Consider the following 27,984-nt stretch of genomic DNA (forward strand, 5'->3'; position numbering starts at 1 on the left):
GCTCAAAGCATCTCTTATCCAGCCCCTGGGGCAGCTTTGATACATGAACTGTTTTTTAATGAGGCTGTACGGAGTTGGCCAAAGGTAGAGGGCTGATCAAGGAAGAGAAGGGGAAAGAGTCACAAGGGCAGGGGCGAGTGCCCTTCTGAGAGGACACACCCTTTCCTCACCCTCATCTTTGGGGTCCAACTCTGACGCCATCAAGATTGCACTGCTATCACGGATCAACAATTCTTTTATTCCTTCATTCAGATATTTCTGAACACTTAAATAGGAGTGCTTTATTACTGTCTAGGAACTGTGTATACAGTAGTGCGCAAAGCATGGTCCTTGCCCCTACAGAGTTCACATCATAATCCAGTGTCCCCGCAGCCCTGTCACACAGACTGCCTTCAGAGGCAGAAGAGAACGTGACCGGGGGGTTTCATCACCTTTGGATGGAAGGGCTCTCTCTGTATGCTGGTGTCGGTTACCTGTGGAGGACTCGCAAGTGGATGGTGTGGATTTAGTCCTGGAGGCCCTAGAATCTCCAGAAAGCTTCAGCTCCAGATTCTGAATCTTTAACATGCACCAAGTTTTTAATTCATCCACCAAGGACATCTAAAAAAACCCCACAAGTTAGTACACAAGTCATCAGGAGACTCTGATACATGGCTTATGAATTAAAACCTCAAGAATGTGGACTTTTCGACTGTGATAGGGTCTTTTCTGGACAAGCCCCAAAGTTTCGGATTACCCGCCTCCCACGGGCCACACGGCCTTCTCTGTTGGCCCTCTGAAGCCCAGGATTCACCCAGCACCCAAGCCAATAGCTAACTATGATCTTCATTAAGTGACTTAGAGACACCTTAGACGCCAACAGCCAAAGCTTCCCACGGCTTCCACACCAAGCACGTCTGGCTGCTAGGCGCATGAACTCACACGCTCGCAAGTACTCATTTCACGTCTGCCGTCTGGGGTGGACCGCAAACTGCCCGAGGGCAGGAACCCAATCTTGTGCAGGCCCAGCAGGGGCGCGATATGTAGCAGTGATCCAGGGCGGAGCTCAGCTCTCCAGCACGTTCTACAAACTGCTCCGCCTCCACCTCCTGCCAGCACATTCAGCCGCAAACAGGAACCGAACTCCAGGCTCCTTCCTACTGACTTCATTTCAGGTTATAAAAATGGCACGCTCTTTGATGCCAACGCTTTTAGGGGATCTTGGCCTGGGAGTTTTCAATGATGGGTCCGAGTCCCTTGACCCGGGGGGGGCGGGAAAGAGTGGCAAATCGCAAGGTCAGCACGGACAGATCTGGTTTTCACCTGCCGTTTCTCTCCCTCATGCTTCTCCGAGTCCGAGTGCTGCTGCAGGCGGCTCAGGCACTCCGTCCTCTCTGCTGAGAGTCGCTCAACCATCAGCTTGTCCAGAACCCGCATCTAGGATTCAATGGGCAAAGAGCGAGTGACTGAGATGATCTAAGGATGGGACCTGGCATCCTGACTCCCGAGGCGGGCTCAGGAGTACCAAAGCAAGGGCCAGACAGAAGGTAAGCACACCTCCACTCCTCAGCCCAGTCTTTTCCGGTGGCATTCATGGAACTCTGAGTTTTCAGAATTCCTGAGCATGTTTTTGTGTAGGCCAAAGCTTCTTTCTTTTTCTCATTTAAAAGTCCTGAGGGGTTTAAGAGACTATATATACACAATAAATATACAGCTTGAGCCAACACAGTCCTGGTAGGTAAAAGAGAATCTGTATGGGTCTTAGAACGTTATTGCCAAGACTGTTACTGCAAGGAAAAACTATGTCAAGGAGTACGGAGCTACCCCAATTCCCCTCTTTAAAAAATTGTTTTTTTAATCCGCCTTTCCCTTTTTAAATGTCAGTGGCTGCCCAAGAGGAAATGAAAGAAGCTGAATAGTCAGGGCTTTCATCCAGCTTTCCCAGTGAACAAATCCTCTTGGCCCTTCACTGAAAGTAGTCAAAGCACATGTGAAGAAGGTTGTGGACGGAGTTCAAAGGGATTGCTTCAAGGGACTTGGCAGTCCAATGGTTAGGACTCCTCGCTTTCACTGCCAAGGGTGCAGGTTCAATCCCTGGTCGGGCACCACAAGCCGCATGGCCAAAACAAGCAAACAAACAAAAAGGGACTGTTTCAGGGAGTAAATGACTGTCACCTTCCAATCACGTGCCCCTCTGTGCTCCCCCAGCTGGACACTTCCTGTAGGGCTCTCTCCCAGTGGGGCCACACTCCCACTGCCTGAGAAGGGCCAAAGCAGAGAAGGGAACCGTTGTGAGCGGGAGCCAGCCACGGAGGGCTCAGCGGCAGCTTCCTCTCCTGTCGGGGACACAGCTGATGCTCCACACTCAGATGTTCATAATAAAAAAGCAGCAGCAGTTCTGCAGATGCGGTGAGCACCTCCCGCTTGGTCTCTTCAGCCCTCACATTTTTCTGTGAACTGCTCTTTGCCTGTTTCCTAGGGCTGGCCTTTTCCGCCACCTCCTGCCCCCTGCATGGACGAATGGCTCGGCCGAGAGCACCCAAGTGGATACGCAAATGTGTTCCTGGGGCACAGCTGACTGGTCCGGGCCTGCACACCTGACTCACGCTGGACCAGAGTCCTTCCCCTGAGATCTGGAATTAGGACTAAGATTCTACATCCCAATCTGTCACCTTCTTTGAACCAAAGAGAGGTCCTTGAGACATCCCAGCACTCACCTAATGCATTCCTCTCGGGGCTTGAGCTAGCTGAAGTGACGTTTTATTTACAAAACGGTCGTAACTAATCTATTATGGCTCAAAGATCTTTAAAATGGGCTTTCTATGAAATGCAAATAACCAACCTTAAAAATTTCACCAGTAAACAAGGAAGTAAAAATTAAACAGTCAAATGTCCTTAATCAATTGGGAAAAACTTTAAAAAATGCTAACATTAAATGATGGCAGAAGTTGGAGGCTCAGATACTGCTGGTAGGATATAAATCAGTACAACCTTTCAATTAAGTAGCTTGCCAAAACTTATCAAGAGCCTTAAACATACTCTAAACTTTGGACCCAATTATCCTAATTCTCAGCAAATAACCTCAGAAGCAATCAAAACTTTATGCTCATAAATGTTCACAGCATTTATTTGAGAGAAAAACTATAAGCAACTTCAGTGTTTAACAAAAGGAATGTTTAAATACATTATGTTGTATTAATATGCTGGAATACTATGAAGCCAAGGACATGGGAAAGTGCTCATGAAGTGAGCATAAAAGTGCTCATAAAATTCAGTAAAAAAAAGCAGGAAGCAAAAGTATGTATATACTAATCATTAGAGAAATACAAATCAAAACTACAATGAGGTATCACCTCACACCAGTCAGAGTGGCCATCACCAAGAAGTCTACAAACAACAAATGCTGGAGAGGGTGTGGAGAAAAGGGAACCCTCTTGCACTGTTGGTGGGAATGTAAATTGATACAGCCACTATGGAGAACAGTATGGAGGTTCCTTAAAAAACTAAAAATAGAACTACCCTATGACCCAAAAATCCCACTACTGGGCATATAACCTGAGAAAACCATAATTCAAAATGAGTCACCTATCACAACGTTCACTGCAGCTCAATTTACTATAGCCAGCACATGGAAACAACCTAAGTGTCCATCGTCAGATGAATGGATAAAGAAGACATAGCACATATATACAATGGAATATTACTCAGCCATAAAAAGAAATGAAATTGAGTTATTTGTAGTGAGGTGGATGGACCTAGAGTCTGTCATACGGAGTGAAGTAAGTCAGAGAAAAACAATATATGTTTTTCTAACATATATATGCTAACACATATATATGGAATCTAAAGAAAAAAAATGGTTCTGAAGAACCTAGGGGTACGACGGGAATAAAGATGCAGATGTAGAGAATGGACGTGAGGACACAGGGAGGGGGAAGGGTAAGCTGGGACAAAGTGAGAGAGTGGCAAGGACGTATACACACTACCAAATGTAAAACCGCTAGTGGAAAGCAGCCGCATAGCACAGGGATATCCGCTCGGTGCTTTGTGACCACCTAGAGGGGTGGGATAGGGAGGGTGGAGGGAGGGAGATGCAAGAGAAAAGAGATATGGGGATATATGTATAATGTATCGCTGATTCACTTTGTTATAAAGCAGAAACTAACACACCATTGTAAAGCAATTATACTCCAATAAAGATGTTTAAAAAAAAAAGTATGTGTATATCTCCTTGCATAGAAACAGTACACTGCCATTAAAGAGCACACCGGGGCTTCCCTGGTGGCGCAGTGGTTGAGAGTCTGCCTGCCAATGCAGGGGACACAGCTTCATGCCCCGATCCGGGAAGATCCCACATGCCGCGGAGCGGCTGGGCCCGTGAGCCATGGCCGCTGAGCCTGCGTGTCCGGAGCCTGTGCTCCGCAACGGGAGAGGCCGCAACAGAGACAGGCCCGCGTACCGCAAAAAAAAAAAAAAAGCACACCGTAGCTCTACAAGTCTAAGATGTACTACTAAATTAAAAAGTAAGCTGCAAAAAAAAGCACAGTATAGTCCCATTTTTGTTTAAAAGGGAAAATTAGTAAGGTTATATCTATAAAAGAAAGAACCTATGGGAAAATTCACAGTAATTGAAGGGATCTCTGGGGAGTGTCACTATGAAAATAGTTCTGTAGGTGGAATGTGGAATGTTTTTCCCAATGAACGTCTGTTATTTTATAAGCTTTTAAAAACCTGCATCTGTCACATATTTCTTATTAATTACAAAGGGAAAGTGTACCTTTACAATGGAAAGAGATGGTGGTTACCAGGTTAGCCAAATGAGACATCCTGACATTTGTCTCTTCTGATGTGATGCAATTTGAAGTTTACACAATTAAATATGATGTATTCTTGCCGCAAATATTTAACCATTGGTCTCAAACTTTAGGTTTTTACCAGCATCACCTGGAGGTCCTGTTAAAACACAGGTGGCTAGACCCCGCCCCCCCCGAGTTTTATTCACAGTTAAATTCAGTAGATTTGTAATGAGGCCCAAGAATTTGCATTCTTTTCCCCACAAGTCCCCAAATGATGCTGATGCTGCTGCTTTGGGGATGACACTTTGAGGATTACTGCTCTAGACCTAACTTTCAGAAATACAGGGATAGAGAAAGAAGTTAAATAACACCATGAAGAAACTGTCAGACAAATCCAGAATATAAAACATCCTATAAAACAAATGGCCTGGACTCTTTAAAAAGTTAATATTATGGAAGAAAACAGAAACTGCAAGAAGGAACCAGGGACTGCTCTAGATGAAAAGAGACCACGGGGACCTAACACATAACATAAAAGCACAGAATATTCACTGGATGCTGGGCTGGGATTAAAAACAAAAAGCAGGGCTTCCCTGGTGGCGCAGTGGTTGAGAGTCTGCCTGCCGATGCAGGGGACACAGGTTCGTGCCCCAGTCCGGGAAGATCCCACATGCAGCGGAGCGGCTGGGCCCGTGAGCCATGGCCGCTGAGCCTGCGCGTCTGGAGCCTGTGCTCCGCAACGGGAGAGGCCACAGCAGTGAGAGGCCCGCGTACCACAAAAAAAAGAAAGAAAAAAAAGAAATATATCTTCACGGAGAACTGCTCATATAGAACACCCATTGAACGCTGGCAGAAGACCTCAGACCCCCCAAAAGGCAAGAAACTCCCCCACGTACCTGGATAGGGCAAAAGAAAAAACAAAAAACAGAGACAAAAGAATTGGAACGGGACCTGCACCAGTGGAAGGGAGCCGTGAAGGAGGAAAGGTTTCTACACACTAGAAGCCCCTTCGCGGGCGGAGCCTGCGGGTGTCGGAGGGTTGAAGCTTCAGAGCCGCGGAGGAGAGCGCAGCCACAGGGGTGCGGAGGGCAAAGCGGAAAGATTCCCGCACAGAGGATCGGTGCCGACCGGCACTCACCAGCCCGAGAGGCATGTCTGCTCGCCCGCTGGGGCGGGCGGGGCTGGGAGCTGAGGCTCGGGCTTCAGTCGGAGCGCACGGAGAGGACTGGGGTTGGCGGCGTGAACACAGCCTGAAGGGGGCTAGTGCGCCACGGCTAGCCGGGAGGGAGTCCGGGAAAAGGTCTGGAGCTGCCGAAGAAGCAAGAGACTTTTTCTTCCCTCTTTGTTTCCTGGTGCGCGAGGAGAGGGGATTAAGAGCGCCACTTAAAGGAGCTCCAGAGACGGGCGCCAGCCGCAGCTAACAGCACGGACCCCAGAGACGGGCCTGAGACGCTAAGGCTGCTGCTGCCGCCACCAAGAAGCCTGTGTGCGAGCGCAGGTCACTATCCACACCTCCCTCCGGGGAGCCTGTGCAGCCCGCCACTGCCAGGGTCCCGGGATCCAGGGACAACTTGCCCGGGAGAACGCACGCCGGCCTCTGCCGCTGCAAGCTCACCCCACACTCCATACCCCTCCCTCCCCGCGGCTTGAGTGAGCCAGAGTCCCCGTATCAGCTGCTCCTTTAACCCCGTCCTGTCTCAGCTAAGAACAGATGCCCTCAGGCGACCTACATGCAGAGGCGGGGCCAAATACAAAGCTGAGCCCCAGGAGCTGTGAGAACAAAGAAGAGAAAGGAAATGTCTCCCAGCAGCCTCAGGAGCAGCGGATTAAGCCCCACAATCAACTTGATATACCCTGCATCTGTGGAATACCTGAATAGACAACGAATCATCCCAAATTGAGGAGGTGGACTTTAGGAGCAAGATACATTATTTTTTCCCCCTTTTCTCATTTTGTGAGTGTGTATGTGTATGCTTCTGTGTGAGATTTTGTCTGTATAGCTTTGCTTTCACCATTTGTCCTAGGGATCTATCTGTTTTTGTTTTTTCTTTTACTTAAAAAATTTTTTTTTCTTAATCATTATTTTTTATTTTAGTAACTTTATTTTATTTTATTTTATCCTCTTTCTTTCTTTCTACTTTTTCTCCCTTTTATTCTGAGCCATCTGGATGAAAGGGTCTTGGTGCTACAGCCAGGAGTCAGTGCTGTGCCACTGAGGTGGGAGAGCCAACTTCAGGACACTGGTCCACAAGAGACCTCCCAGCTCCACGTAATATCAAACAGCGAAAATCTCCCAGAGATCTCCATCTCAACGCCAGCACCCAGCTTCACTCAACGACAAGCAAGTTACAGTGCTGGACACCCTATGCCAAACAACTAGCAAGACAGGAACACAACCCCACCCATTAGCAGAGAGACTGCCTAAAAGCATAATAAATCCACAGACACCCCAAAACACACCACCAGACGTGGACCTGCCCACCAGAAAGACAAGATCCAGCCTCATCCACCAGAACACAGGCACTAGTCCCCTCCACCAGGAAGCCTACACAACCCAATAAACCAGTTTTAGCCACTGGGGACAGACAACAAAAACAACGAGAACTATGAACCTGAAGCCTGAAAAGGAGACCCCAAACACAGTAAGATAAGCAAAATGAGAAGACAGAAAAACACACAGCTGATGAAGGAGCAAGGTAAAAACCCACCAGACCTAATAAATGAAGAGGAAATAGGCAGTCTACCTGAAAAAGAACTCAGAATAATGATAGTAAAGATGATCCAAAATCTTGGAAATAGAATAGACAAAATGCAAGAAACATTTAACAAGGACCTAGAAGAACTAAAGATGAAAAACGCAATGATGAACAACACAATAAATGAAATTAAAAATACTCTAGATGGGATCAATAGCAGAATAACTGAGGCAGAAGAACAGATAAGTGACCTGGAAGATAAAATAGTGGAAGTAACTACTGCAGAGCAGAATAAATAAAAAGAATGAAAACAACTGAGGACAGTCTCAGAGACCTCTGGGACAACATTAAACACACCAACATTCGAATTACAGGAGTCCCCGAAGAAGAAGAGAAAAAGAAAGGGACTGAGAAAATACTTGAAGAGATTATAGTTGAAAACTTCCCTAATATGGGAGAGAAAATACTTAATCAAGTCCAGGAAGCACAGAGAGTCCCATACAGAATAAATCCAAGGAGAAACAGACCAAGACACATATTAAACTATCAAAAATTAAATACGAAAAAAACATATTAAAAGCAGCAAGGGAAAAACAACAAATAACACACAAGAGAATCCCCATAAGGTTAACAGATGATCTTCCAGCAGAAACTCTACAAGCCAGAAGGGAGTGGAGGACATATTTAAAGTGATGAAGGAGAAAAACCTACAACCAAGATTACTCTACCCAGCAAGGATCTCATTCAGATTTGATGGAGAAATTAAAACCTTTAGAGACAAGCAAAAGCTGGGAGAGTTCAGCACCACCAAATCAGCTGTAAAATGCTAAAGGAACTTCTCTAGGCAAGAAACACAAGAGAAGGAAAAGACCTACAATAACAAACCCAAAACAATTAAGAAAATGGGAATAGGAACATACATATCGATAATTACCTTAAATGTAAATGGATTAAATGGTTCCACCAAAAGACACAGACTGGCTGAATGGATACAAAAACAAGACCCATATATATGCTGTCTACAAGAGACCCACTTCAGACCTAGAGACACATACAGACTGAAAGTGAGGGGATGGAAAAAGATATTCCATGCAAATGGAAATCAAAAGAAAGCTGGAGGAGGAATTCTCATATCAGACAAAATAGTCTTTAAAATAAAGACTATTACAAGAGACAAAGAAAGACACTACATAATGATAAAGGGGTCAATCCAAGAAGAAGATATAACAATTGTAAATATTTATGCACCCAACACAGGAGCACCTCAATACATAAGGCAAATACTAACAGCCATAAAAGGGGAAATCGACAGTAACACAATCATAGTAGGGGACTTTAACACCCCACTTTCACCAATGGACAGATCATCCAAAATCAAAATAAATAAGGAATCACAAGCTATACATGTTACATTAAACATGATTGACTTAATTGATATTTATAGGATTTTCCATCCAAAAACAACAAAATACACCTTTTTGTCAAGTGCTCATGGAACATTCTCCAGGATAGATCATATCTTGAGTCACAAATCAAGCCTTGGAAAATTTAAGAAAGCTGAAATTGTATCAAGTATCTTTTCTGACCACAACGCTATGAGACTAGATATCAATTACAGGAAAATATCTCTAAAAAATACAAACACATGGAGGCTAAACAATAAACTACTTAAGAACGAAGTGATCACTGATGAAATCAAAGAGGAAATCAAAAAATACCTAGAAATAAGTGACAATGGAGACATGATGACCCAAAACCTATGGGATGCAGCAAAAACAGTTCTAAGAGGGAAGTTTATAGCAAAACAATCCTACCTTAAGAAACAGGAAACATCTCGAGTAAACAAGCTAACCTTGCACCTAAAGCAATTTGAGAAAGAAGGGGAAAAAAACCCTGAAAGTTAGCAGAAGGAAAGAAATCATAAAGATCAGACCAGAAATAAATGAAAAAGAAATGAAGGAAACGATAGCAAAGATCAATAAAACTAAAAGCTGGTTCTTTCAGAAGATAAACAAAATGGATAAACCATTAGCCAAACAAATCAAGAAAAAAAGGGAGAAGACTCAAATCAATAGAATTAGAAATGAAAAAGGAGAAGTAACAACTGGCACTGCAGAAATACAAAGGATCATGAGAGATTACTACAAGCAACTCTATGCCAATAAAATGGACAACCTGGAAGAAACAGACAAATTCTTAGAAATGCACAACCTGCTAAGACTCAATCAGGAAGAAATACAAAATATGAACAGACCAATCACAAGCACTGAAATTGAAACTGTGATTAAAAATCTTCCAACAAACACCCAGGACCAGATGGCTTCACAGGCGAATTTTATCAAACATTTGGAGAAGAGCTAACACCTATCCTTCTCAAACTCTTCCAAAATATAGCAGAGGGATGGACACTCCCAAACTCATTCTACGAGGCCACCATCACCTTGATACCAAAACCAGACAAGAATGTCACAAAGAAAGAAAACTACAGGCCAATGTCACTGAGGAACATAGATGCAAAAATCCTCAACAAAATAATGGTAAACAGAATCCAACAGCACATTAAAAGGATCATACACCATGATCAAGTGGGGTTTATTCCAGAAATGCAAGGATTCCTCAACATACGCAAATCAATCAACGTGATACACCATATTAACAAATTGAAGGAGAAAAACCATATGATCATCTCAATAGATGCAGAGAAAGCTTTTGACAAAATTCAACACCCATTTAGGATAAAAACCCTGCAGAAAGTAGGCATAGAGGGAAATTTCCTCAACATAATAAAGGCCATATATGACAAACCCACAGCCAACATCGTCCTCAATGGTGAAAAACTGAAACCATTTCCACTAAGATCAGGAACAAGGCAAGGTTGCCCACTCTCACGACTCTTATTCAACATACTTTTGGAACTTTTAGCCACAGCAATCAGAGAAGAAAAGAAAATAAAAGCAATCCAAATCGGAAAAGAAGAAGTAAAGCTGTGACTGTTCGCAAATGACATGATACTATACACAGAGAATCCTAAAGATGCTACCAGAAAACTACCAGAGCTAATCAATGAATTTGGTAAAGTAGCAGAATACAAAATTAATGCACAGAAATCTCTGGCATTCCTGTATACTAATGATGAAAAATCTGAAAGGGAAATCAAGAAAACACTCCCATTTACCATTGCAACAAAAAGAATAAAATATCTAGGAATAAACCTACCTAAGGACACAAAAGACCTGTATGCAGAAAATTATAAGACACTGATGAAAGAAATTAAAGATAATACAAATAGATGGAGAGATAGACCATGTTCGTGGATTGGAAGAATCAACATTGTGAAAATGACTCTACTACCAAAAGCAATCTACACATTCAATGCAATCCCTATCAAACTACCACTGGCATTTTCGACAGAACTAGGACAAAAAATTTCACAATTTGTATGGAAACACAAAAGACGCCAAATAACCAAAGTAATCTTGAGAACGAAAAACGGAGCTGGAAGAATCAGGCTCCCTGACTTCAGACTATACTACAAAGCTACAGTAATCAAGATAGTATGGTACCAGCACAAAAAATGAAAGATAGATCAATGGAACAAGATAGAAAGCCCAGAGATAAACCCACGCACATGTGGTCACGTTATCTTTGATAAGGGAGGCAGGATTGTACAGTGGAGAAAGGACAGCCTCTTCAATAAGTGGTGCTGGGAAAACTGGACAGGTACATGTAAAAGCATGAGATTAGATCACTCCCTAACACCATACACAAAAATAAGCTCAAAATGGATTAAAGATCTAAATGTAAGGCCAGAAACTACCAAACTGTTAGAGGAAAACATAGGCAGAAAACTCTATGACATAAATCACAGCAAGATCCTTTTGGACCCACCTCCTAGAGAAATGGAAATAAAAACAAAGATAAACAAATGGGACCTAATGAAACTTCAAAGCTTTTGCACAGCAAAGGAAACCATAAACAAGACCAAAAGACAACCCTCAGAATGGGAGAAAATATTTGCAAATGAAGCAACTGACAAAGGATTAATCTCCAAAATTTATAAGCAGCTCATGCAGCTCAATAGCAAAAAAACAAACAACCCAATCCAAAAATGGGCAGAAGACTTAAATAGGCATTTCTCCAAAGAAGATATACAGACTGCCAACAAACACATGAAAGAATGCTCAACATCATTAATCATCAGAGAAATGCAAATCAAAACTACAATGAGATATCATCTCACACCAGTCAGAATGGCCATCATCAAGAAATCTAGAAACAATAAATGCTGGAGAGGGTGTGGAGAAAAGGGAACACTCTTGCACTGCTGGTGGGAATGTGAATTGGTACAGCCATTATGGAGAAGAGTATGGAGGTTCCTTAAAAAACTAAAAATAGAACTACCATATGACCCAGCAATCCCACTACTAGGCATATACCCTGAGAAAACCATAATTCAAAAAGAGACATGTACCAAAATGTTCATTGCAGCTCTATTCACAATAGCCCGGAGCTGGAAACAACCTAAGTGTCCATCATCGGATGAATGGATAAAGAAGATGTGGCACATATATACAATGGAATATTACTCAGCCATAAAAAGAAACGAAACTGAGCTATTTGTAATGAGGTGGATAGACCTAGAGTCTGTCATACAGAGTGAAGTAAGTCAGAAAGAGAAAGACAAATACTCTATGCTAACACATATATATGGAATTTAAAAAATGTCATGAAGAACCTAGGGGTAAAACGGGAATAAAGACACAGACCTACTTGAGAATGGACTTGAGGATATGGGGAGGGGGAAGGGCAAGCTGTGACAAAGCGAAAAAGAGGCATGGACATATATACACTACCAAACGTGGGGTAGATAGATGGTGGGAAGCGGCCGCATGGCACAGGGAGATCAGCTCGGTGCTTTGTGACCGCCTGGAGGGGTGGGATGGGGAGGGTGGGATGGAGGGAGATGCATGAGGGAAGGGATGTGGGAACAGATGTATATGTATGACTGATTCACTTTGTTATAAAGCAGAAACTAATAAAAAAAAAAAAGAAAAATCTGAAAGTGAAATCAAGAAAACACTCCCATTTATCATTGCAACAAAAAGAATAAAATATCTAGGAATAAACCTACCTATAAAGACAAAAGACCTCTATACAGAAAATTGTAGGACACTGATGAAAGAAATTAAAGATGACACAAATAGATAGAGAGATATGCCACGTTCCTGGATTGGAAGAATCAACATTGTGAAAATGACTCTGCTGCCCAGGGCAATCTGCGGATTCGGTGCAATCCCTATCAAACTACCACTGGCATTTTTCACAGAACTCGAACAAAAAATTTCACAATTTGTATGGAAACACAAGGGACCCTGAATAGCCAAAGCAATCTTGAGAATGAAAAACGGAGCTGGAGGAATCAGGCTCCCTGACTTCAGACTACACTGCGGAGCTGTAGTGGTCAGGACAGTATGGTACTGGCACAAAAACAGAGATATGGATCAGTGGAACAGGATAGAAAGCCCAGAGATAAACCCAAGCACATATGGTCACCTTATCTTTGATAAAGGAGGCAGGAATATACAGTGGAGAAAGGACAGCCTCTTCAATAAGTGGTGCTGGGAAAACTGGACAGCTACATGTAAAAGGATGAGATTAGAACACTCCCTAACATCATACACAAAAATAAGTTCAGAATGGATTGAAGACCTAAATATAAGGCCAGAAACTATCGAGCTCTTAGAGGAGAACATGGGCAGAACACTATGACATAAATCACAGCGGGGTCCTTTTTGACTCACCTCCTAGAGAAATGGAAATAGAAACAAAAATAAAAAAATGGGACCTAATGAAACTTCGGAGCTTTTGCACAGCAAAGGAAACCATAAACAAGACCAAAAGACAACCCTCAGAATGGGAGAAAATATTTGCAAACGAAGCAACTGACAAATAATTAATCTCCAAGATTTACGGCCAGGTCCTGCAGCTCAAAAACAAAGGATCAAACAGCCTAATCCAAAGATGGGCAGAAAACCTAGGTAGGCATTTCTCCAAGGAAGATGTACAGATTGCCAACAAACATATGAAAGAATGCTCAACATCATTAAATATTAGGGAAATGCAAATCAAAACTACAATGAGATATCAGCCAGAATGGCCATCATCAAAAACTCTGGAAACAATGAATGCTGGAGAGGGTGTGGAGAAAAGGGAACCGTCTTGCACTGCTGGTGGGAATGTGAATTGGTACAGCCACTGTGGAGAACGGTATGGAGGTTCCTTAAAAAACTACAAACAGAACTACCATATGACCCAGCAATCCCACTGCTGGGCATATACCCTGAGAAAACCATAGTTCAAAAAGAGTCATGTACCACAATGTTCATTGCAGATCTATTTACAATAGCCAGGAGATGGAGACAACCTAAGTGTCCATCATCGGATGAATGGATAAGGAAGATGTGGCGCATGTATACAATGGAATGCTGCTCAGCCATAAAAAGAAACGAAATTGAGTTGTCTGTGGTGAGGTGGATGGACCTAGAGTCTGTCATGCAGAGTGAAGTAAGTCAGAAAGAGAAAGACAAATACCGTATGCTAACACATATATATGGAATCTAAGGGGAAAAAAATATCATGAAGAACCTAGGGGTAAGACGGTAATAAAGTCACAGACCTACTAGAGAATGAACTTGAGGATATGGGGAGGGGGAAGGGTAACCTGTGACAAAGTGAGAGAGTGGCATGGACATATATACACTACCAAATGTAAAATAGATAGCTAGTGGGAAGCAGCCACATAGCACAGGGAGATCAGCTCGGTGCTTTGTGACCACCTGGATGGGTGGGATGGGGAGGGTGGGAGAAGGGAAGACGCAGCAGAGAGGAGATGTGGGAGCGTGTGTGTGTGTATAACTGATTCACTTTGTTACGGGGCACACCATTGTGAAGCAACTGTACTCAAATGAACATGTAAAAAAAAAAAATAAATAAATACATCTATACGTGGAACTACTCCTATAGGACACCCACTGAATGCTGGCAGAGACCTCAGACCTCCCAAAAGGGAAGAAACTCCCCACGTACCTGGGTAGGGCAAAAGAAAACAGAAAAAACAGACAAAAGAATAGGGACAGGACCTGCACCAGTGGGAGGGAGCTGTGACGAGGAAAGGTTTCCACACACTAGAAGCCCGTTCGTGGGCGGAGACAGCGGGGGGGAAGCGTCGGAGCCGCAGAGGAGAGCGCAGCCACAGGGGTGCGGAGGGCAAAGCGGAGAGATTCCCGCACAGAGGATCGGTGCCGACCGGCACTCACCAGCCCGAGAGGCTTGTCTGCTCGCCCGCTGGGGTGGGCGGGGCCTGCGAGCTGAGGCCCGGGCTTCGGTCTGAGCACAGGGAGAGGACTGGGGTAGGCGGCGTGAACACAGCCTGAAGGGGTTAGTGCGCCACGGCTAGCCGGGAGGGAGACCGGGAAGGAGTCTGGAGCTGCCGAAGAGGCAAGAGACTTTTTCTTCCCTCTTTGTTTCCTGGTGCGCAAGGAGAGGGGATTAAGAGCGCCACTTAAAGGAGCTCCAGAGATGGGCGCGAGCCGCGGCTAACAGCGCGGACCCCAGAGACGGGCCTGAGACACTAAGGCTGCTGCTGCCACCACCAAGAAGCCTGTGTGCGAGCACAGGTCGCTGTCCACGCCCCCTTTCCGGGGAGCCTGTGCAGCCCGCCACTGCCAGGGTCCCGGGATCCAGGGACAACTTCCCCGGGAGAATGCACGGCGCGCCTCAGGCTGGTGCAACGTCACGCCGGCCTCTGCCTCTGCAGGCTCGCCCCACATCCGTACCCCTCCCTCCCCCGCAGCCTCAGTGAGCCAGAGCCCCCGAATCAGCAGCTCCTTTAACCCCGTCTGAGTGAAGAACAGACGCCCTCAAGCGACCAAGACACAGAGGCGGGTCCAAATCCAAAACTGAACCCCGGGAGCTGTGCGAACAAAGGAGAGAAAGGTAAATTTCTCCCAGCAGCCTCAGGAACAGCAGATTAAAGCTCCACAACCAACTTGATGTACCCTGCATCTGTGGAATACCTGAATAGACAACGAATCATCCCAAATTGCAGAGGTAGACTTTGGGAACAAGATACATTATTTTTTCCCCTTTTTCTCTTTTTGTGAGTGTGTATGTGTATGCTTCTCTGTGAGATTTTGTCTGTACAGCTTTACTTTCACCGTTTGTCCTAGGGGTCTGTCTGCCTGTTTTTTTTTTTTTAACTCTAAAAAATTTTTTTCTTAATAATTTCTTTTATTTTAATAACTTTATTTTATTTAACTCTACTTTATTTTATTTTATCCTCTTTCTTTCTATTTTTTCCACCTTTTATTCTGAGCCATATGGATGAAAGGTCCTTGGTGCTCCAGCCAGAAGTCAGTGTTGTGCCACTGAGGTGGGAGAGCCAACTTCAGGACACTGGTCCAGAAGAGACCTCCCAGCTCCATGTAATATCAAACAGCGAAAATCTCCCAGAGATCTCCATCTCAACACCAGCACCCAGCTTCACTCAACAACCAGCAAGCTACAGTGCTGGACACCCTAAGCCAAACAACTAGCAAGACAGGAAAACAGCCCCATCCATTAGCAGAGAGGCTGCCTAAAATCATAATAAGGCCACAGACACCCCAAAACACATCACCAGACATGGACCTGCCCACCAGAAAGACAAGATCCAGCCTCATCCACCAGAACACAGGCACTAGTCCCCTCCATCACGAAGCCTACACGACCCACTGAACCAACCTTAGCCACTGGAGACAAACACCAGAAACAACAGGAACTATGAACCTGCAGCCTGCAAAAAGGAGACCCCAATCACAGTAAGATAAGCAAAATGAGAAGACAGAAAAACACACAGCTGATGAAGGAGCAAGGTAAAAACCCACCAGACCTAATAAATGAAGAGGAAATAGGCAGTCTACCTGAAAAAGAACTCAGAATAATGATAGTAAAGATGATCCAAAATCTTGGAAATAGAATAGACAAAATGCAAGAAACATTTAACAAGGACCTAGAAGAACTAAAGATGAAAAACGCAATGATGAACAACACAATAAATGAAATTAAAAATACTCTAGATGGGATCAATAGCAGAATAACTGAGGCAGAAGAACAGATAAGTGACCTGGAAGATAAAATAGTGGAAGTAACTACTGCAGAGCAGAATAAATAAAAAGAATGAAAACAACTGAGGACAGTCTCAGAGACCTCTGGGACAACATTAAACACACCAACATTCGAATTACAGGAGTCCCCGAAGAAGAAGAGAAAAAGAAAGGGACTGAGAAAATACTTGAAGAGATTATAGTTGAAAACTTCCCTAATATGGGAGAGAAAATACTTAATCAAGTCCAGGAAGCACAGAGAGTCCCATACAGAATAAATCCAAGGAGAAACAGACCAAGACACATATTAAACTATCAAAAATTAAATACGAAAAAAACATATTAAAAGCAGCAAGGGAAAAACAACAAATAACACACAAGAGAATCCCCATAAGGTTAACAGATGATCTTCCAGCAGAAACTCTACAAGCCAGAAGGGAGTGGAGGACATATTTAAAGTGATGAAGGAGAAAAACCTACAACCAAGATTACTCTACCCAGCAAGGATCTCATTCAGATTTGATGGAGAAATTAAAACCTTTAGAGACAAGCAAAAGCTGGGAGAGTTCAGCACCACCAAATCAGCTGTAAAATGCTAAAGGAACTTCTCTAGGCAAGAAACACAAGAGAAGGAAAAGACCTACAATAACAAACCCAAAACAATTAAGAAAATGGGAATAGGAACATACATATCGATAATTACCTTAAATGTAAATGGATTAAATGGTTCCACCAAAAGACACAGACTGGCTGAATGGATACAAAAACAAGACCCATATATATGCTGTCTACAAGAGACCCACTTCAGACCTAGAGACACATACAGACTGAAAGTGAGGGGATGGAAAAAGATATTCCATGCAAATGGAAATCAAAAGAAAGCTGGAGGAGGAATTCTCATATCAGACAAAATAGTCTTTAAAATAAAGACTATTACAAGAGACAAAGAAAGACACTACATAATGATAAAGGGGTCAATCCAAGAAGAAGATATAACAATTGTAAATATTTATGCACCCAACACAGGAGCACCTCAATACATAAGGCAAATACTAACAGCCATAAAAGGGGAAATCGACAGTAACACAATCATAGTAGGGGACTTTAACACCCCACTTTCACCAATGGACAGATCATCCAAAATCAAAATAAATAAGGAATCACAAGCTATACATGTTACATTAAACATGATTGACTTAATTGATATTTATAGGATTTTCCATCCAAAAACAACAAAATACACCTTTTTGTCAAGTGCTCATGGAACATTCTCCAGGATAGATCATATCTTGAGTCACAAATCAAGCCTTGGAAAATTTAAGAAAGCTGAAATTGTATCAAGTATCTTTTCTGACCACAACGCTATGAGACTAGATATCAATTACAGGAAAATATCTCTAAAAAATACAAACACATGGAGGCTAAACAATAAACTACTTAAGAACGAAGTGATCACTGATGAAATCAAAGAGGAAATCAAAAAATACCTAGAAATAAGTGACAATGGAGACATGATGACCCAAAACCTATGGGATGCAGCAAAAACAGTTCTAAGAGGGAAGTTTATAGCAAAACAATCCTACCTTAAGAAACAGGAAACATCTCGAGTAAACAAGCTAACCTTGCACCTAAAGCAATTTGAGAAAGAAGGGGAAAAAAACCCTGAAAGTTAGCAGAAGGAAAGAAATCATAAAGATCAGACCAGAAATAAATGAAAAAGAAATGAAGGAAACGATAGCAAAGATCAATAAAACTAAAAGCTGGTTCTTTCAGAAGATAAACAAAATGGATAAACCATTAGCCAAACAAATCAAGAAAAAAAGGGAGAAGACTCAAATCAATAGAATTAGAAATGAAAAAGGAGAAGTAACAACTGGCACTGCAGAAATACAAAGGATCATGAGAGATTACTACAAGCAACTCTATGCCAATAAAATGGACAACCTGGAAGAAACAGACAAATTCTTAGAAATGCACAACCTGCTAAGACTCAATCAGGAAGAAATACAAAATATGAACAGACCAATCACAAGCACTGAAATTGAAACTGTGATTAAAAATCTTCCAACAAACACCCAGGACCAGATGGCTTCACAGGCGAATTTTATCAAACATTTGGAGAAGAGCTAACACCTATCCTTCTCAAACTCTTCCAAAATATAGCAGAGGGATGGACACTCCCAAACTCATTCTACGAGGCCACCATCACCTTGATACCAAAACCAGACAAGAATGTCACAAAGAAAGAAAACTACAGGCCAATGTCACTGAGGAACATAGATGCAAAAATCCTCAACAAAATAATGGTAAACAGAATCCAACAGCACATTAAAAGGATCATACACCATGATCAAGTGGGGTTTATTCCAGAAATGCAAGGATTCCTCAACATACGCAAATCAATCAACGTGATACACCATATTAACAAATTGAAGGAGAAAAACCATATGATCATCTCAATAGATGCAGAGAAAGCTTTTGACAAAATTCAACACCCATTTAGGATAAAAACCCTGCAGAAAGTAGGCATAGAGGGAAATTTCCTCAACATAATAAAGGCCATATATGACAAACCCACAGCCAACATCGTCCTCAATGGTGAAAAACTGAAACCATTTCCACTAAGATCAGGAACAAGGCAAGGTTGCCCACTCTCACGACTCTTATTCAACATACTTTTGGAACTTTTAGCCACAGCAATCAGAGAAGAAAAGAAAATAAAAGCAATCCAAATCGGAAAAGAAGAAGTAAAGCTGTGACTGTTCGCAAATGACATGATACTATACACAGAGAATCCTAAAGATGCTACCAGAAAACTACCAGAGCTAATCAATGAATTTGGTAAAGTAGCAGAATACAAAATTAATGCACAGAAATCTCTGGCATTCCTGTATACTAATGATGAAAAATCTGAAAGGGAAATCAAGAAAACACTCCCATTTACCATTGCAACAAAAAGAATAAAATATCTAGGAATAAACCTACCTAAGGACACAAAAGACCTGTATGCAGAAAATTATAAGACACTGATGAAAGAAATTAAAGATAATACAAATAGATGGAGAGATAGACCATGTTCGTGGATTGGAAGAATCAACATTGTGAAAATGACTCTACTACCAAAAGCAATCTACACATTCAATGCAATCCCTATCAAACTACCACTGGCATTTTCGACAGAACTAGGACAAAAAATTTCACAATTTGTATGGAAACACAAAAGACGCCAAATAACCAAAGTAATCTTGAGAACGAAAAACGGAGCTGGAAGAATCAGGCTCCCTGACTTCAGACTATACTACAAAGCTACAGTAATCAAGATAGTATGGTACCAGCACAAAAAATGAAAGATAGATCAATGGAACAAGATAGAAAGCCCAGAGATAAACCCACGCACATGTGGTCACGTTATCTTTGATAAGGGAGGCAGGATTGTACAGTGGAGAAAGGACAGCCTCTTCAATAAGTGGTGCTGGGAAAACTGGACAGGTACATGTAAAAGCATGAGATTAGATCACTCCCTAACACCATACACAAAAATAAGCTCAAAATGGATTAAAGATCTAAATGTAAGGCCAGAAACTACCAAACTGTTAGAGGAAAACATAGGCAGAAAACTCTATGACATAAATCACAGCAAGATCCTTTTGGACCCACCTCCTAGAGAAATGGAAATAAAAACAAAGATAAACAAATGGGACCTAATGAAACTTCAAAGCTTTTGCACAGCAAAGGAAACCATAAACAAGACCAAAAGACAACCCTCAGAATGGGAGAAAATATTTGCAAATGAAGCAACTGACAAAGGATTAATCTCCAAAATTTATAAGCAGCTCATGCAGCTCAATAGCAAAAAAACAAACAACCCAATCCAAAAATGGGCAGAAGACTTAAATAGGCATTTCTCCAAAGAAGATATACAGACTGCCAACAAACACATGAAAGAATGCTCAACATCATTAATCATCAGAGAAATGCAAATCAAAACTACAATGAGATATCATCTCACACCAGTCAGAATGGCCATCATCAAGAAATCTAGAAACAATAAATGCTGGAGAGGGTGTGGAGAAAAGGGAACACTCTTGCACTGCTGGTGGGAATGTGAATTGGTACAGCCATTATGGAGAAGAGTATGGAGGTTCCTTAAAAAACTAAAAATAGAACTACCATATGACCCAGCAATCCCACTACTAGGCATATACCCTGAGAAAACCATAATTCAAAAAGAGACATGTACCAAAATGTTCATTGCAGCTCTATTCACAATAGCCCGGAGCTGGAAACAACCTAAGTGTCCATCATCGGATGAATGGATAAAGAAGATGTGGCACATATATACAATGGAATATTACTCAGCCATAAAAAGAAACGAAACTGAGCTATTTGTAATGAGGTGGATAGACCTAGAGTCTGTCATACAGAGTGAAGTAAGTCAGAAAGAGAAAGACAAATACTCTATGCTAACACATATATATGGAATTTAAAAAATGTCATGAAGAACCTAGGGGTAAAACGGGAATAAAGACACAGACCTACTTGAGAATGGACTTGAGGATATGGGGAGGGGGAAGGGCAAGCTGTGACAAAGCGAAAAAGAGGCATGGACATATATACACTACCAAACGTGGGGTAGATAGATGGTGGGAAGCGGCCGCATGGCACAGGGAGATCAGCTCGGTGCTTTGTGACCGCCTGGAGGGGTGGGATGGGGAGGGTGGGATGGAGGGAGATGCATGAGGGAAGGGATGTGGGAACAGATGTATATGTATGACTGATTCACTTTGTTATAAAGCAGAAACTAATAAAAAAAAAAAAGAAAAATCTGAAAGTGAAATCAAGAAAACACTCCCATTTATCATTGCAACAAAAAGAATAAAATATCTAGGAATAAACCTACCTATAAAGACAAAAGACCTCTATACAGAAAATTGTAGGACACTGATGAAAGAAATTAAAGATGACACAAATAGATAGAGAGATATGCCACGTTCCTGGATTGGAAGAATCAACATTGTGAAAATGACTCTGCTGCCCAGGGCAATCTGCGGATTCGGTGCAATCCCTATCAAACTACCACTGGCATTTTTCACAGAACTCGAACAAAAAATTTCACAATTTGTATGGAAACACAAGGGACCCTGAATAGCCAAAGCAATCTTGAGAATGAAAAACGGAGCTGGAGGAATCAGGCTCCCTGACTTCAGACTACACTGCGGAGCTGTAGTGGTCAGGACAGTATGGTACTGGCACAAAAACAGAGATATGGATCAGTGGAACAGGATAGAAAGCCCAGAGATAAACCCAAGCACATATGGTCACCTTATCTTTGATAAAGGAGGCAGGAATATACAGTGGAGAAAGGACAGCCTCTTCAATAAGTGGTGCTGGGAAAACTGGACAGCTACATGTAAAAGGATGAGATTAGAACACTCCCTAACATCATACACAAAAATAAGTTCAGAATGGATTGAAGACCTAAATATAAGGCCAGAAACTATCGAGCTCTTAGAGGAGAACATGGGCAGAACACTATGACATAAATCACAGCGGGGTCCTTTTTGACTCACCTCCTAGAGAAATGGAAATAGAAACAAAAATAAAAAAATGGGACCTAATGAAACTTCGGAGCTTTTGCACAGCAAAGGAAACCATAAACAAGACCAAAAGACAACCCTCAGAATGGGAGAAAATATTTGCAAACGAAGCAACTGACAAATAATTAATCTCCAAGATTTACGGCCAGGTCCTGCAGCTCAAAAACAAAGGATCAAACAGCCTAATCCAAAGATGGGCAGAAAACCTAGGTAGGCATTTCTCCAAGGAAGATGTACAGATTGCCAACAAACATATGAAAGAATGCTCAACATCATTAAATATTAGGGAAATGCAAATCAAAACTACAATGAGATATCAGCCAGAATGGCCATCATCAAAAACTCTGGAAACAATGAATGCTGGAGAGGGTGTGGAGAAAAGGGAACCGTCTTGCACTGCTGGTGGGAATGTGAATTGGTACAGCCACTGTGGAGAACGGTATGGAGGTTCCTTAAAAAACTACAAACAGAACTACCATATGACCCAGCAATCCCACTGCTGGGCATATACCCTGAGAAAACCATAGTTCAAAAAGAGTCATGTACCACAATGTTCATTGCAGATCTATTTACAATAGCCAGGAGATGGAGACAACCTAAGTGTCCATCATCGGATGAATGGATAAGGAAGATGTGGCGCATGTATACAATGGAATGCTGCTCAGCCATAAAAAGAAACGAAATTGAGTTGTCTGTGGTGAGGTGGATGGACCTAGAGTCTGTCATGCAGAGTGAAGTAAGTCAGAAAGAGAAAGACAAATACCGTATGCTAACACATATATATGGAATCTAAGGGGAAAAAAATATCATGAAGAACCTAGGGGTAAGACGGTAATAAAGTCACAGACCTACTAGAGAATGAACTTGAGGATATGGGGAGGGGGAAGGGTAACCTGTGACAAAGTGAGAGAGTGGCATGGACATATATACACTACCAAATGTAAAATAGATAGCTAGTGGGAAGCAGCCACATAGCACAGGGAGATCAGCTCGGTGCTTTGTGACCACCTGGATGGGTGGGATGGGGAGGGTGGGAGAAGGGAAGACGCAGCAGAGAGGAGATGTGGGAGCGTGTGTGTGTGTATAACTGATTCACTTTGTTACGGGGCACACCATTGTGAAGCAACTGTACTCAAATGAACATGTAAAAAAAAAAAATAAATAAATACATCTATACGTGGAACTACTCCTATAGGACACCCACTGAATGCTGGCAGAGACCTCAGACCTCCCAAAAGGGAAGAAACTCCCCACGTACCTGGGTAGGGCAAAAGAAAACAGAAAAAACAGACAAAAGAATAGGGACAGGACCTGCACCAGTGGGAGGGAGCTGTGACGAGGAAAGGTTTCCACACACTAGAAGCCCGTTCGTGGGCGGAGACAGCGGGGGGGAAGCGTCGGAGCCGCAGAGGAGAGCGCAGCCACAGGGGTGCGGAGGGCAAAGCGGAGAGATTCCCGCACAGAGGATCGGTGCCGACCGGCACTCACCAGCCCGAGAGGCTTGTCTGCTCGCCCGCTGGGGTGGGCGGGGCCTGCGAGCTGAGGCCCGGGCTTCGGTCTGAGCACAGGGAGAGGACTGGGGTAGGCGGCGTGAACACAGCCTGAAGGGGTTAGTGCGCCACGGCTAGCCGGGAGGGAGACCGGGAAGGAGTCTGGAGCTGCCGAAGAGGCAAGAGACTTTTTCTTCCCTCTTTGTTTCCTGGTGCGCAAGGAGAGGGGATTAAGAGCGCCACTTAAAGGAGCTCCAGAGATGGGCGCGAGCCGCGGCTAACAGCGCGGACCCCAGAGACGGGCCTGAGACACTAAGGCTGCTGCTGCCACCACCAAGAAGCCTGTGTGCGAGCACAGGTCGCTGTCCACGCCCCCTTTCCGGGGAGCCTGTGCAGCCCGCCACTGCCAGGGTCCCGGGATCCAGGGACAACTTCCCCGGGAGAATGCACGGCGCGCCTCAGGCTGGTGCAACGTCACGCCGGCCTCTGCCTCTGCAGGCTCGCCCCACATCCGTACCCCTCCCTCCCCCGCAGCCTCAGTGAGCCAGAGCCCCCGAATCAGCAGCTCCTTTAACCCCGTCTGAGTGAAGAACAGACGCCCTCAAGCGACCAAGACACAGAGGCGGGTCCAAATCCAAAACTGAACCCCGGGAGCTGTGCGAACAAAGGAGAGAAAGGTAAATTTCTCCCAGCAGCCTCAGGAACAGCAGATTAAAGCTCCACAACCAACTTGATGTACCCTGCATCTGTGGAATACCTGAATAGACAACGAATCATCCCAAATTGCAGAGGTAGACTTTGGGAACAAGATACATTATTTTTTCCCCTTTTTCTCTTTTTGTGAGTGTGTATGTGTATGCTTCTCTGTGAGATTTTGTCTGTACAGCTTTACTTTCACCGTTTGTCCTAGGGGTCTGTCTGCCTGTTTTTTTTTTTTTAACTCTAAAAAATTTTTTTCTTAATAATTTCTTTTATTTTAATAACTTTATTTTATTTAACTCTACTTTATTTTATTTTATCCTCTTTCTTTCTATTTTTTCCACCTTTTATTCTGAGCCATATGGATGAAAGGTCCTTGGTGCTCCAGCCAGAAGTCAGTGTTGTGCCACTGAGGTGGGAGAGCCAACTTCAGGACACTGGTCCAGAAGAGACCTCCCAGCTCCATGTAATATCAAACAGCGAAAATCTCCCAGAGATCTCCATCTCAACACCAGCACCCAGCTTCACTCAACAACCAGCAAGCTACAGTGCTGGACACCCTAAGCCAAACAACTAGCAAGACAGGAAAACAGCCCCATCCATTAGCAGAGAGGCTGCCTAAAATCATAATAAGGCCACAGACACCCCAAAACACATCACCAGACATGGACCTGCCCACCAGAAAGACAAGATCCAGCCTCATCCACCAGAACACAGGCACTAGTCCCCTCCATCACGAAGCCTACACGACCCACTGAACCAACCTTAGCCACTGGAGACAAACACCAGAAACAACAGGAACTATGAACCTGCAGCCTGCAAAAAGGAGACCCCAATCACAGTAAGATAAGCAAAATGAGAAGACAGAAAAACACACAGCTGATGAAGGAGCAAGGTAAAAACCCACCAGACCTAATAAATGAAGAGGAAATAGGCAGTCTACCTGAAAAAGAATTCAGAATAATGATAGTAAAGATGATCCAAAATCTTGGAAACAGAATAGAGAAAATGCAAGAAACACTTAACAAGGAACTAGAAGAACTGAAGAGGAAACAAGCAATGATGAACAACACAATAAATGAAATTTAAAATATTCTAGATGGGATCAATAGCAGAATAACTGAGGCAGAAGAACGGTAAGTGACCTGGAAGATAAAATAGTGGAAATAAGTACTGCAGAGCAGAATAAAGAAAAAAGAATGAAAAGAATTGAGGACAGTCTCAGAGACCTCTGGGACATTAAACACACCAACATTCGAATTATAGGGGTCCCAGAAGAAGAAGAGAAAAAGAAAGGGACTGAGAAAATACTTGAAGAGATTATAGTTGAAAACTTCCCTAATATGGGAGAGAAAATACTTAATCAAGTCCAGGAAGCACAGAGAGTCCCATACAGAATAAATCCAAGGAGAAACACACCAAGACACATATTAAACTATCAAAAATTAAATACGAAAAAAACATTAAAAGCAGCAAGGGAAAAACAACAAATAACACTCAAGGGAATCCCCATAAGGTTAACAGATGATCTTCCAGCAGAAACTCTGCAAGCCAGAAGGGAGTGGAGGACATATTTAAAGTGATGAAGGAGAAAAACCTACAACCAAGATTACTCTACCTAGCAAGGATCTCATTCAGATTTGATGGAGAAATTAAAACCTTTAGAGATAAACAGAAGCTGAGAGAGTTCAGCACCACCAAACCAGCTCTACAACAAATGCTAAAGGAACTTCTCTAGGCAAGAAACACAAGAGAAGGAAAAGACCTACAATAACAAACCCAAAACAATTAAGAAAATGGGAATAGGAACATACATATCGATAATTACCTTAAACGTAAATGGATTAAATGGTCCCACCAAAAGACACAGACTGGCTGAATGGATACAAAAACAAGACCCATATATATGCTGTCTACAAGAGACCCACTTCAGACCTAGAGACACATACAGACTGAAAGTGAGGGGATGGAAAAAGATATTCCATGCAAATGGAAATCAAAAGAAAGCTGGAGGAGGAATTCTCATATCAGACAAAATAGACTTTAAAATAAAGACTATTACAAGAGACAAAGAAGGACACTACATAATGATAAAGGGGTCAATCCAAGAAGAAGATATAACAATTGTAAATATTTATGCACCCAACACAGGAGCACCTCAATACATAAGGCAAATACTAACAGCCATAAAAGGGGAAATCGACAGTAACACAATCATAGTAGGGGACTTTAACACCCCACTTTCACCAATGGACAGATCATCCAAAATCAAAATAAATAAATACAAGCTTTAAATGATACATTAAACAAGATGCACTTAATTGATATTTATAGGACATTCCATCCAGAAACAACAGAATATACATTTTTCTCAAGTGCTCATGGAACATTCTCCAGGATAGATCATATCTTGGGTCACAAATCAAGCCTTGGTAAATTTAAGAAAATTGAAATCATATCAAGTATCTTTTCCAACCACAAAGCTATGAGACTAGATATCAATTACAGGAAAAGATCTGTAAAAAATACAAACACATGGAGTCTAAACGATACACTACTTAATAACCAAGAGATCACTGAAGAAATCAAAGAGGAAATCAAAAAATACCTAGAAACAAATGACAATGAAAACACGATGACCCAAAACCTACGGGATGCAGCAAAAGCAGTTCTAAGAGGGAACTTTATAGCAATACAATCCTACCTTACGAAACAGGGCACAACTCAAAAAAACAATCTAACCTTGCACCTAAAGCAATTAGAGAAAGAAGAACAAAAACACCCAAATGTTAGCAGAAGGAAAGAAATCATAAAGATCAGATCGGAAATACATGAAAAAGAAATGAAGGAAACAAGAGCAAAGATCAATAAAACTAAAAGCTGGTTCTTTGAGAAGATAAACAAAATTGACAAACCATTAGCCAGACTCATCAAGAAAAAAGGGAGAAGACGCAAATCAACAGAATTAGAAATGAAAAAGGAGAACTAACAACTGTTAATGCAGAAATACAAAGGATCAGGAGAGATTACTACAAGGAACTCTATGCCAATAAAATGGACAACCTGGAAGAAATGGACAAATTCTTAGAAATGCACAACCTGATGAGACTGAATCAGGAAGAAATAGAAAATATGAAGAGACCAATCACAAGTACTGAAATTGATACTCTGATTAAAAATCTTCCAACAAACAAAAGACCAGGACCAGATGGCTTCACAGGCGAATTCTATCAAACATTTAGAGAAGAGCTAACACCTATCCTTCTCAAACTCTTCCAAAATATAGCAGAGGGAGGAACACTCCCAAACTCATTCTACAAGGCCACCATTACCATGATACCAAAACCAGACAAGGATGTCACAAAGAAAGAAAACTACAGGCCAAGAGCACCGATGGAACGTAGATGCAAAAATCCTCAACAAAATACTAGCAAACAGAATCCAACAGCACATTACAAGGATCATACACCATGATCAAGTGGGGTTTATTCCAGGAATGCAAGGATTCTTCAATATATGCAAATCAATCAACGTGATACACCATATTAACAAACTGAAGGAGAAAAACCATATGATCATGTCAA

General features: G+C 42.5%; 1 protein-coding gene across 4 annotated transcripts in view; it reads right to left on the reverse strand.

Moving 5' to 3' along the window:
- The window catches only part of ANKRD6 (ankyrin repeat domain 6), a 224,502-nt gene that overhangs the window by 4,480 nt on the left and 192,038 nt on the right, over positions 1-27,984 (reverse strand). For all 4 annotated transcript variants that reach the window (XM_082633609.1, XM_082633607.1, XM_082633608.1 and 1 more), the window contains 2 exons: positions 1,303-1,416; positions 474-600 (listed from right to left, as the gene is read on the reverse strand). In XM_082633609.1, coding sequence (XP_082489735.1) covers positions 474-600; positions 1,303-1,416 — 241 coding nt within the window. The remainder of the gene's footprint in view (positions 1-473; positions 601-1,302; positions 1,417-27,984) is intronic.

The sequence above is a fragment of the Mesoplodon mirus genome (assembly GCF_964341445.2).
Source record: "Mesoplodon mirus genome assembly, chromosome: 10".
Classification (NCBI taxonomy): domain Eukaryota; kingdom Metazoa; phylum Chordata; class Mammalia; order Artiodactyla; family Ziphiidae; genus Mesoplodon; species Mesoplodon mirus.